Raw genomic sequence first — 12,372 nt, 5'->3', positions numbered from 1 at the left:
CACCATCATCAGCACCACCACCATCATCATCATCATCAGCACCACCGCCACCACCATCATCATCATCAGCACAACCATCATCATCATCAGCATCACCACCACGATCATCATCATCATCATCAGCACCACCACCATCATCACCACCACCACCACCACCATCATCATCATCATCATCATCATCATCATCATCATCAAACCAAACGTAGTAGGAAGCTAACACTGAAGCAGCTACATGGAACCAGCCATCTGGATTCACCTGGACCTGGAGGTTCTGGTTCTGACTGCAGTTTATACCAACATGCTCACATCCTAAAACCTTCTGGGACTGACAGAAAGCTGCATCCTTTGGACCAGAGCCCCAAACACAGTGTTCACAAAGGCTTACGTTAGCTGGTAGAGGGTAATACAACAACTGTTATCTCCAGTCTGATATAGAAGCTAACACTACTTGCATAGGCTCATGCAATATCAAATAATGTCATGCTTAAGCTAATATAGCAGCTAACTTAACATGTTAACTCTAATGTAGCAGCTCATGTCATCTGTTTAGGTTGCTGTAGCTGCTAAATTTACGTGTTCAGAGTAGCCTACAGCTAAATTTAGGTGTTTAGCCAAAAGTAGCTGCTGTCTTTGCATATTTGGTCTAACGTAGCAGCTAACATGACTTGTAGGCACATGTAATGGTTAATGTTGGAACATTTAGGCTAACATAGCTGCTAACTTTACATGTTTAGTCCCACATAGCTGCGGAGTTCCTGTTTTTAGCCTAAAGTAGCTGTTGCATTTACATATTTGGTCTAACGTAGTAGCTAACGTGACTTGTTTAGGCTCACTGGCTAATGGTGGCATGTTTTGGCTAACATAGCTGCTAAATTTATAAGTTTAGTCTAATGTGGATGTTAACTTTACATGTTAAGTCTAATGGTGCTCCTAAATTTACATGTTTAGTCCAACATAGCTGCTAAATGTATGTGTTTAGCCTAAAGTAGCTGCTATTTTTGCATATTTGGTCTAACGTAGCAGCTAACGTGATTTGTTTAGGCTCACGTACTGGCTAATGCTGTAACATTTAGACTAACATAGCTACTAAATTTACATGTTTAATCCAACATAGCTGCTAATTTTACGTGTTTAGCCTAAAGTAGCTGCTGCTGTTACGTGAGTCTATACAGCAATTAGCTACTTTAGGCTAACATAGCTGCTAACTCAGTATGTTTAGTCTAATGTAGCTGCTAAATTTATGTGTTTAGCCTAAAGTAGCTGCTGTTTTTGCATATTTGGTATAATGTAGCAGCTAACATTGCTTGTGGAGGCTCACGTACTGGCTAATGTTGTCATGGTCACCTCTAACATAGCTGCTAAATTTACATGTTTAGGCTAACACAGCTGCTGAATTTACATGTTTAGGCTAACATAGCTGCTAAATTTACGTGTTTAGGCTAACATAGCTGCTAAATTTACATGTTTAGGCTACCATAGCTGCTAAATTTACATGTTTAGGCTAACACAGCTGCTAAATTTACATGTTTAGACTACCATAGCTGCTAAATTTACATGTTTAGGCTAACATAACTGCTAAATTTACATGTCTAGGCTAACATAGCTGCTAAAATTTACATGTTTAGGCTAACATAGCTGCTAAATTTACATGTTTTGTCTAATGTAGCTGCTAAATTTACATGTTTAGGCTAACATAGCTGTTAAATTGACATGTTTAGGCTAACATAGCTGCTAACTTTACATGTTTAGGCTAACACAGCTGCTAAATTTACATGTCTAGGCTAACGTAGCTGCTAACTTTAGCCTACAACAGAACCAGTGACCCAAAGCAGCTTCACTTTCTGACCCACTGATATCAAACTGGAGTCCCGACCAGCAGACCGGAGTCATTCTGGGCTAAAAATACCTGCCGCTGGCTCCGCCCACACCTGAGGCCTGAACAGCAGACAATAATTAACCGCAGGTCGTCGTTAAAGGCCACAGACGCTGCAGCTGAAACACCGGATGGAAAGCAGCAGCAGCAGGATTAACCGGAGGACAGCAACCATCCACAGCGTGAGGAGGATCCAGACAGGCGGGGATCAGATGCAACCCGACACCTCCATCCTTTGTGCGGCCTCCTCCTCCGTCTCTTACCGTCCGTCCTGCAGCCTCGTCGTCATCATGGCAGCATCTCCTCCTGCTGCAGCTCCACGGCGACACGCAGCAGAGGATCAATGTCACCGCCGACCGCTTCAACACACACACACACACACACACACACACCCACACACACACACACACACACACACACACACACACACACACACACACACACACACACACACACACACTTCCTGCCTCTGTTCCCTAGCAACAGCTCAGCAGCATCACACCTCTTCCCTCCTCCATCCACCAATGATAAATATTTCAGCCTCAACTGGAGCGAGAGCAAGCTGCTCCCCCCCACACACACTAATACACACTAACACACACACACACACACACACACACACACACGCATACTGTATATATATATATATATATATATATATGTATATATATATATATATATATATATATATATATATATATATATATATATATACACACATATATATATATATATACACACATATATACACACACACACACACACACACACACACACACACACACACACACACACACACACACACATCTAGACATAACACACACATGTATATACACAAACACACACGGAACACACCCAGTGTGTGTCTGTGTGTTTTCCTCATGTGAGGATGTTCAGCTTCAGTCGTGTTACACAGATTTATAATGAATTATTATCATTATTATAAAATTCACCTGTCTGAGGTTGTGTGAAGGTTATATTTCGGTTATTTTAACATTAGGCCTAGGTTATGTTTAGTTTATTTTAGTTTTGGATTTAGATTATTTTAAGGTTAGATTTAGGTTATTTTAAGGTTAAGTTTAGGTTGTTTTAAGGTTGAGTTTAGGTTATTTTAAGGTTAAGTTTAGGTTATTTTAAGGTTGGGTTCAGTCTTCATAATGTCCTGTACAGTAAAGTTTATCTGTATTGGTATGTTGAACTTTGTGGAGTCCAATATTTAATTCAATTTTTTTTACTAGTTAAAAAAGTACAATGTGTTCAAAAATCTAATTTGATCATTTAATTTCACATTTCTCATTAATTATGTAGAGAAGCTTTTACGATGAAACATTTTTATAATAATAATAATAATGAGTGCCTTATTATTAGTGCACAATATCTGTTAGATTAATACTTTATTTCTTTATTTATCTATCTGCCGACACTCCAGCTGCTGTTACTGAGACACAGAAATCAGAGTAAATCAGAAACAGGAAGAGAAGCAGCTCAGCAGCAGATTAATAGATGAAGATGAATATGATGATAGTGACGTTACATAACTGATATGACCAACAGACTCGACATAGAACAGAGTCTCCATGTTCAGAGGGTTTCAGATTTCATGTGATCGAAGCTTCACATGGCAGAAACATCATGTGAGGAGCAGAAACATCAGATTTAACATCAGGAAGCGTAAAGTGTGAAGGAAACCCGATTGAAGCTGCAGGAGACGTTTAGGCAGCAAAACATGAGAAAAACCAAGAATAAACATAAACCTTTAACCAGTTCTGAGCAGGAACGATCCTTCACTTCACCAACAAAACACTCAAACATCATCATCCATTCTGGATGCTGTAAAGGAGCCCACTGAAGGTTTCCAGGTAAACAGCAGCAGCACAGTGGACTTAATGCGAATTAAATCCAGAAAAACAGCAGCAAACATCACGTCACAGATCAAGAACATCCAGCTCAGTGAATCTGATATATTAGTCAGATATCAGTCAGGAGTCATGCTTCGTCCAGTCAGATGTTCCATATTTAAACCAGAAACCAGCCCTGTAGATGGAACCACTGGAGGTCATGAAGTTCTCATGATGTTCTAGATGTAACCGCACTTCAGGTGATTCATTAAAGTTATGAAAATGTAAAACAAGCCAACAGACTAGACGACAAGTTCAATAAACTCATGATATGAAGTTGAATCAACTCAGACTGACTGACTTTGTTTAAACGTTTAAGTTTAAAGAGTTTCTTCAACTTTGGGATCTAAAGTCTCAGCAGCTGAAACACTTTCAGTCATCAACATTTCCTTTGGTTGATTCCAGAACAAAAGTTTGTGTCAAATGCTGATTTAAATGCATCTCTTTAACCAGTAATTTAAGTCACCTGACATGATCCACTCCTCTGACAAACACTGGACCACACTGACGTCGTCTTCACACGTCTAGAGCTCTGGTTGGAGGTCATTAAAGATAAAGATAAGATAAAGATAAAGTTCTTTATTTCTCCCCACTCCAGGGGAAATTTACATTGTTACAGCAGTTTTATTTACAATATATACAAGGGTGGCAAAATTTTTAACAGAAAAAATAAAAATAAAAATAAAGTTTAAAAGTGCAAAGATGTGCAGTGCAAGAATGTCTGTGCAAATTTTATGGTTTGGGGTGGTAATGATATAGTCCAGTTTATGTTAACATCAGCCAGTGATGCTGATGTTGTAAAGTCTTATAGCAGATGGGATGAAGGACCTGCGATAGCGTTCTTTCTTGCAGGGTGGATGTCTCAGTCTGCTGCTGAAGGAGCTGCTTAAAGACCCCACAGTGTCATGCAGTGGGTGAGAGGGATTGTCCATGATGGATGTGAGCTTTGACAACATCCTCCTCTCACCCACCTCCTCTATGGAGTCCAGGGAACAGTCCAGGACAGAACCTCCTCCTGACCTTCTGTTTAGTCTCTTTCTGTCCCTTTCAGTGCTCCCTGCTCCCCAGCAGACCACTGCATAGAAAATAGCAGACGCTACCACAGAGTCGTAAAATGTCCTGAGCAGAGTCCTGCACACTCCAAAGGTGGAACATTTCAGGTCATTAATCACTCCAGACGTCTTTGTCATGGTGCCCGTTGCTGCTAAACTCCCACAATGCTCTCTGCTTTAACTGTAGTCTGAGTGACGCCTCCTTTCGTCTCTACAGGATTAAACAGGAAGAGGGGAACCAGGGTCTACTAAATTCAAAAACTTGTCCAAAAAGTCTTCAAACTTCTCAAGAAAGACTCGAAATTGGTCTAAAATCCTCAAAACTTTTTCATAATTTCACAGAATTGTCAAAATTGAGAAAGACTTGTTCAAAACATCTCAGCACTCATCCAAAATTACTAAAATTTTTTATCAAAGGTGACTCGAAACTTGTTTAAAATCACTCTGAATTTGTTCAAATTGACTCGAAATTTCTCTAAACTGACTCAAAATTTGTTCAAATTGACTCGAAAGTAGACCAAATGACTCGAAACTTCTCCGAAATGACTTGAGATCTGTCCAAAATGACTTGAAACTTGTCCAAAATGACTCGAAACTTCTCCAAAATGACTTGAAATTTGTCAAAAATAACTTGAAACTTCTCTGAAATGACTTGAAATTTGTTCAAACTGACTTGAAACTTCTCCAAAATGACTCAAAATTTCCCCAAAATGACTCAAAACTTGTCCAAAATGACTTGAAACTTGTCCAAAATGACTTGAAACTTGTCCAAAATGACTCCAAATTTGTTCAAATTGATTTGAAACTTGTCCAAAATGACTCAAAACTCATTCAAAAGGACTCAAAATTTGTTCAAATGGACTTGAAATTTCTCTAAAATGATTCAAAATTTGTTCAAATTCACGCGAAACTAGACCAAACTGACTTGAAACTTGTCCAAAATCACTCGAAATTTGTTCAAATTGACTTGAAACTTCTCCAGATTGACTCAAAATTTGTTGAAAATGACTGAAAACTTGCCCAAAATAACTTGAAATTTGTTGAAAATGACTAAACTCGTCCAAAATGTGTCCCCCATGCTCTCTGCTTTAACATGAACTGTAGTCTGATGGATTAAACAGGAAGGTGGTGGTGGTAGTGCATGTGTGGTCACACACATGCACTAAATATTAAAATATTTGGCTGCAAGACTAAAATATGCATTAATCTCATACAATGTTGACACCTCTTTTGTGGAGTTAAACAATGAGAACAAATGCAGACAAAAAAAAAAAAAAAAAACAGGAAGAGGCTCCACCTGCTGGAACAACCAGGTACTGCAGCTGATCTGTGTTTACTGACATCAGGACCTTCTTCTTACCGGTTTACACATTTAAATGATCAACAGTGATCAACTGATGAAACAATCATCATTAACATCCCTACAATCCAAAAAACACACAATAAACCCACATTAGGTCTACAAAGCATCGAACCATGTCTCAGTTCAGCTCGACAGAAGATCAGCGACCAGACGACCAACCAGGAATCAACAGGAAGCAGAACAGTCGGCTACCCATCCTGGACCTGAACACCAGATACGTGTCTGGATCTACCAATTAGTCAAAGTCCAGGTTAACCTGCTCAAGTCCAGCATCTCTACTGTTGCTATGGTTACCTGCACCCTGAGCCATTTCTCAACCGTTCACGTGACTGAGCTGGGTTCAGGTGAGTTTCAGCCAATCGGGGATCAGGACTTTCTCTTGTGTAATTTAATGAAAGTGGCTGTAAAATTTAGAGTTTAGAGTGGTTTTACTGTCAGGTTATAAAAGTTTGTTGTGTCGCTGAAAAAGCTTTGAACTCGTGTCGTTACCTGAACATCCTCAACATCAAACTTTATGAACCCAGAGATACAACCAGAGTCTGTTCTCCAGAAGAAGCATGAAACAGAAAAACCACGACTGCCGTTTCTAGATCTGGTTTCAGGACTGCCTCAGATTCTCCTCACCTGGACCTTCTTCCTGCTGTCGGGGAGGTTCCGTACGACTCCTCGCCTCCGTTTGGATTCAGCTCGTCGCTCCAGAACCTTCACCGAACCTCGACTCCGACGCCTGGATGCCTCGGCGCCGCCTCCATCCTCTGCTCCGGCCTCCTGAACGTTTCTGGACTCCTTGTTGTGGTTCTTGAAGAGGCTGTGGAGCATCAGAATCGCCAGCGTGCACAGAACGTACATGATCCCGTCCAGAAGGTCCAGATCAGCTGATCACTGGACGATCGGCTTCATGGTGGCCACGGTGGAGTCAATCTACATCCTCAAAGTGCAGAACTGAAGGAACCAGCTGCTGAGGCTCCGTCTGTCTGGTCGTCTGTCTTCTGGCTCACCTGGCTCACCTGGCTCCTGGCCCCGCCCCTCCACAGCGACTTCCACAGAACTGATAAGAAGCTCTGAACCTTGTCCTGCCGTCGTCACGTCCACAGATACCAGAGGAAACCAGAGCTGCAGCCGACGGCTTCAGTTTCTCACTGAAACTCAAGACACCTTCGGTTTAACCCTCTGAAATCACCTGGACAGGTGGCAGGTTCATGGCTCGTCAAAATAAAAGCATTAAATGTCTCCAAATCCAACACTCCATGGACTGATGTTTGACTGAAGACTTTTCTTTGATAGAGAAACTCCTCATAAAGCACAAATTATTTCAGGAATTTATACCAAACAACTAAAACACTGATTTAATTAGATTCAACCAAACCAGCTGTGATCTACAAAACAAAAACGATGATTATTCAACCAAAAAACTCAGTCGGTTTAACTTTCTGTGCTTCAAAAGTCTCCCCACATCCAAAACAAACTGATTCTAAATGACAAAGAATAAAAAACTGGATCCTCAGAGCAGAAGAAGGTTTACAGGAGTTTTCAGCTGAAGACGTCGATGAATTTCTGCAGATAAACCTTCATTAACTCCACTGAAACAGAAAAACTAAAAAAATGAAAACTGTCGACTGCATGAAGGAGATTGAAATCCAGCTGCAGCATTCGGAGGTAGAATCCAGATCCTCAGAGTCCCTTAACTGGCCTTCGGCTGTCCGTCGGCTCAGTTTCACTCCGGTTTGAGTCGACCAGATTAGAGAAGGTTGGATCTTCACCTCCATCAGAGAGAGAGAGAGAGAGAGAGAGTCCTCCAGTCTGAGTGCAGCTCGCTCGCCCTCCCCTCCCTCTGGACCATCTGTTGCTGCTGCAGATAAAAACTGAAGTGACGTAACGCTATCATGCATTTATGTAAAAACCTGCAGATCGACCTCTAAACCCTCCCACAACCCACTCATGACGATCAGCAGCTTCACATTTTTAGACTTTAATCCTGAGTTATTTCTTTTATTCACTAAACCTTTATTAATTTCACCTGAAAAGCAGCAGGTTTGTATGTTTCTGGAGTTCAGTGATGACATTTAGTAGGAAGATAAACACAGTAAAAATACTGTACATTTGGCACAGCGAAAACTCATCTTTAGAGGAAAGAAAAGGCTTTTATTTTGGTAACAGTGATGTCCTGACTGGGTCATTGACTCAAAAAAGGCTTTAAAAGTGTTTAGTAGCTGCATATTATTGGTAACAGTGATGGAAAATGCTAATATTTGGGCAAAAGCAGAGACAAAAGGGTTCTAGTTTTGTAAAAATGGTGAGAAAAGGCTTTTATTTTGGTGAAACTGATGAGAAAAGGTTTTTATTTTGATTGAAATGACTTGAAAAAGGCTTTAATTTGGTTAAAAAAATAATAGGAAAAGGCTTCTATTTTGGTGAAATAATGTGAAAGGGCGGTTTTATTTCGATAAAGGTGATGAGAAAAGGCTTTTATTCTGGTGAAACTGAAACGATAAACAATTTACTTTGATTTGAGGCGATTAGAAAAGGCTTCTATTTTGGCAAGTATGACCAGAAAAGGCTTTTATTTTGGTGAAACTGATGAGAAAAGGTTTTATTTTGATTGAAATGACTTGAAAAAGGCTTTAATTTTGGTAACAGTGAAAGGAAACGGCTTTTATTTTGCTAAAGGTGATGAGAAAAGGCTTTTATTCTGGTAAAATTGATTTTAAAAAGGCTTTTATTTTGATTGAAGTGATTTGAAAAAGGGTTTTATTTTGCCAAAAGTGTTTAGAAATGTTTTTTATTCTGCTAAAGTTCCTAGTAGGGGCTGTTTTGATTGAATTAACTTGAAAAAGACTTTAATTTGGTAAAAAAAAAATAGGAAAAGGCTTCTTTTTTGGTGAAATAATGTGAAAGGGCAGTTTTATTTTGATAAAGGTGATGAGAAAAGGCTTTTATTCTGGTGAAACTGAAACGATAAACAATTTACTTTGATTTAGGCGATTAGAAAAGGCTTCTACTTTGGCAAGTATGACCAGAAAAGGCTTTTATTTTGGTAAAAGTGATGAGAAAATGTATTTATTTTGGTTAAGTAATATGAAAGGGATTTTTGATTTTGGTAAAGGTGATAAGAAAAGGTTTTTATTTTGGTGAAACTGGAAAGAAAAGGAATTTATTTTGATTGAGGCGATTAAGGCTTCTATTTTGGTGAGGATGATGAGAAAAGATTTTTATTTTGGTAAAACTGATAACAAAAGGCCTCTATTTTGGTGAGGATGATGAGAAAAGGCTTTTATTTTGATAAAATTGATAACAAAAGGCTTCTATTTTGGTGAGGATGATGAGAAAAGGCTTTTATTTTGCGAACGGTCAGGGCGACCTGGTTGCTCAGTGGTCCGGAAACCTTGACCACCCGTCCCGTAAACGTGTCGGCGCCGAGCATGATCGGAGCTGACAAAGCGAATCACGGCCACCGCTGCTGACGGCTGCCTCTGATTGGCTGCTGACCCGGACCGTAAACAGAGCCGGGCCTGTTTCTGGAAAACGTCCCACGGACAAAAAGTGTCTGGTTGGCCGACCGCTTTGATCGTCCTAACGAGGGGGCGGGGCCTCGGCGGGTCACATGATGCTAATGGGTCGGACGTGTTGAATGTTTCACGATGAATAAAAACCGGTTTGTTCCAGTCGACCTGCCGGATCCATCAAACTGGAACTGGTCAGAGGAACTATGAAATGTTCCAGAGGTTAGACGGATCCAACTCAGTTATTATTCTGGAAACCTTCCATGTCGGCATGAACCAGAACACACCCAGCTGATTAATAAAGTTTATCTTATCATAGACACGTTCTGCAGAACTAAAGCAGGTCAATCAACACCACAGTCCAAACTTCGAACAGCTCGCTGTGACCCAGATACTGATCAGGACCTGAAAACCAAAAACACACCAACACAGCACCAACACTCAAACTGATAAACACGTTCTGGCTGTAAAATCCAACAGCTGTAAATGTTTAAACGTGAAAATGTGTCTGTGTAGATTCTTAATGTGGCTAACGTTAGCTTTGATGGTAGGAGCAGTAATGTGGCTAATGTTAGCTTTGATGGTAGCAGCAGTAATGTGGCTAATGTTAGCTTGGATGGTAGGAGTAGTAATGTGGCTAATGTTAGCTTTGATGGTAGTAGTGCTAATGTAGCTAATCTTAGCTTTGATGGTAGTAGCAGTAATGTGGGTAATGTTAGCTTTGATGGTAGTAGTGCTAATGTAGCTAATCTTAGCTTTGATGGTAGTAGCAGTAATGTGGCTAATGTTAGCTTTAATGGTAGGAGTAGTAATGTGGCTAATATTAGCTTTGATGGTGGTAGTGGTAATGTAGCTAACATTAGCTTTGATGGTAGTAGTGGTAATGTAGCTAACATTAGCTTTGATGCTAATAGTAGTAGTAGTAATGTGGCTAACATTAGCTTTGATGTAGTAGTAGTAGTAGTAATGTGGATAACATTGGCTTTGATGGTGGTAGTAGTAGTAATGTGGCTAATGTTAGCTTTGATGGTAGTAGTAGTAATGTGACTAATGTTAGCTTTGATGGTAGTAGTAGTAGTAATGTGGCTAACATTGGCTTTGATGATAGTAGTAGTAATGTGGCTAATGTTAGCTTTGATGGTAGTAATGTGGCTAACATTAGCTTTGATGGTAGTAATGTGGCTAACATTAGCTTTGATGGTAGTAATGTGGTTAACATTAGCTTTGATGGTAGCAGTAATAATGTGGCTGACACTAGCTTTGATTGTAGTAATTGTAGTAGTAATGTGGCTAATGTTAGCTTTAATGGTAGTAGTAGTAAAGTGGCTAACATTAGCTTTGATGGCAGTAGTAGTAGTAACAATGTGGCTAATGTTAGCTGTAATGTAGTAGTAATAATGTGGCTAACATTAGCTTTGATTGTAGTAGTAGTAGTAGTAATGTGGCTAATATTAGCTTTAATGGTAGTAGTAGTAGTAGTAATGTGGCTAACATTAGCTTTGATGGTAGTAGTGGTAATAGTGTAGCTAATGTTAGCTTTGATGGTAGTAGTATTAATGTGGCTAATGTTAGCTTTGATGGTATTGGTAACAGTAATGTGGCTAACATTAGCTTTGATGGTAGTAGTAATAGTAATGTGGCTGATGTTAGCTTTGATGGTGGTAGTGGTAATGTAGCTAACATTAGCTTTGATGGTAATAGTAATGTGGCTAACATTAGCTTTGATGATGGTAGTGGTAATGTAGCTAACATTAGCTTTGATGGTAATAGTAATAGTAATGTGAACAACGTTAGCTTTGAGGGTAGCAGTAGTAATGTGGCTAACGTTAACTTGGATGCTCAGATCTCGGTATAAATTGAACCACTGAGGGACGTTCAGAGATGTTGAACTTTAACTTAAAGCAGGTTCTGGAGGATTAATGTGGTTAAAGTTAGAGAACATGTAATGATCTACCACTAGGTTAGCTAAAGGTTTAAGAGGTGCTGATAAAATGCTGTACAGCTGTAATTATGAGAAGTGAAGAGGTCTGGACTCAGATTTATTCTAACAATAAAAACATGGCAGCATGTTGTAGATATGAGAACCAACACTGAGCTCAGAGCCACAAACTGAATCATTTAAAGGCTGATACATCTTAGCTAGCAGACTGAGACGACTGCGATAATAAAACAGGCTAAAGAGCAGATAGCAACACCACCACTGTGAAGACACAATTACACTTTCTAACTGGGAGTACAACATTCAAACATTTAGATAAAATATATTTATATATTTAAAATGTCAGGCTGTACATCCCTGGTTCTCCCTTCTGCTAAACATGGACAAGAAACACGCTGCTAGCTGTTTTTCATTGACTAGCAGTGTAGTTAGCCTCTTTCTCTTACTCTAACTGCGTCGACAGCTTCTTTTTATAGCTTTAGCTGTGCAGTTAGCTTCTTTTTATGACCAATAGTGAAGTAGTTATCTTTGTTCTGTAACTTTAACTATGTAGCTAGCGTCTTTCTATAACTTTAGCTGTGTAGTTAACTTCTTTCTATGAATTTAGCTGTGTAGTTAGCTTCTTTCTATGACTTTAGCTGTGTAGTTAGCTTCTTTCTATGACTTCAGCTGAGTTGTTAACTTCTGTCTGTGATGTTAGCTAAGTAGTTATCTTCTTTTTATGCCTTTAGCTGAATATTTAGCTTC

General features: G+C 39.5%; 1 protein-coding gene across 9 annotated transcripts in view; it reads right to left on the bottom strand.

Moving 5' to 3' along the window:
• The window catches only part of kifc3 (kinesin family member C3), a 69,269-nt gene that overhangs the window by 43,877 nt on the left and 13,020 nt on the right, over positions 1–12,372 (bottom strand). For 2 of the 9 annotated variants that reach the window (XM_055006995.1, XM_055006945.1), the window contains exon 1: positions 6,811–7,988. The exons of 1 other annotated variant lie outside the window; for it this stretch is intronic. In XM_055006995.1, the coding sequence (XP_054862970.1) occupies positions 6,811–7,035 (225 nt within the window). In that variant the 5' untranslated portion in view covers positions 7,036–7,988. Of the gene's footprint in view, positions 1–1,906; positions 2,113–2,136; positions 2,295–6,810; positions 7,999–12,372 lie in introns of those variants that run through there. 6 more of the 9 variants (XM_055006878.1, XM_055006961.1, XM_035948269.2 and 3 more) reach the window with 6 other exon arrangements.

This window comes from Amphiprion ocellaris, chromosome 1, assembly GCF_022539595.1.
Source record: "Amphiprion ocellaris isolate individual 3 ecotype Okinawa chromosome 1, ASM2253959v1, whole genome shotgun sequence".
In the NCBI taxonomy this organism is placed as follows: Eukaryota; Metazoa; Chordata; class Actinopteri; family Pomacentridae; genus Amphiprion; species Amphiprion ocellaris.
Note: the sequence above shows the minus strand (reverse complement) of the source record. Positions and strands in the feature narration are given on the sequence as shown.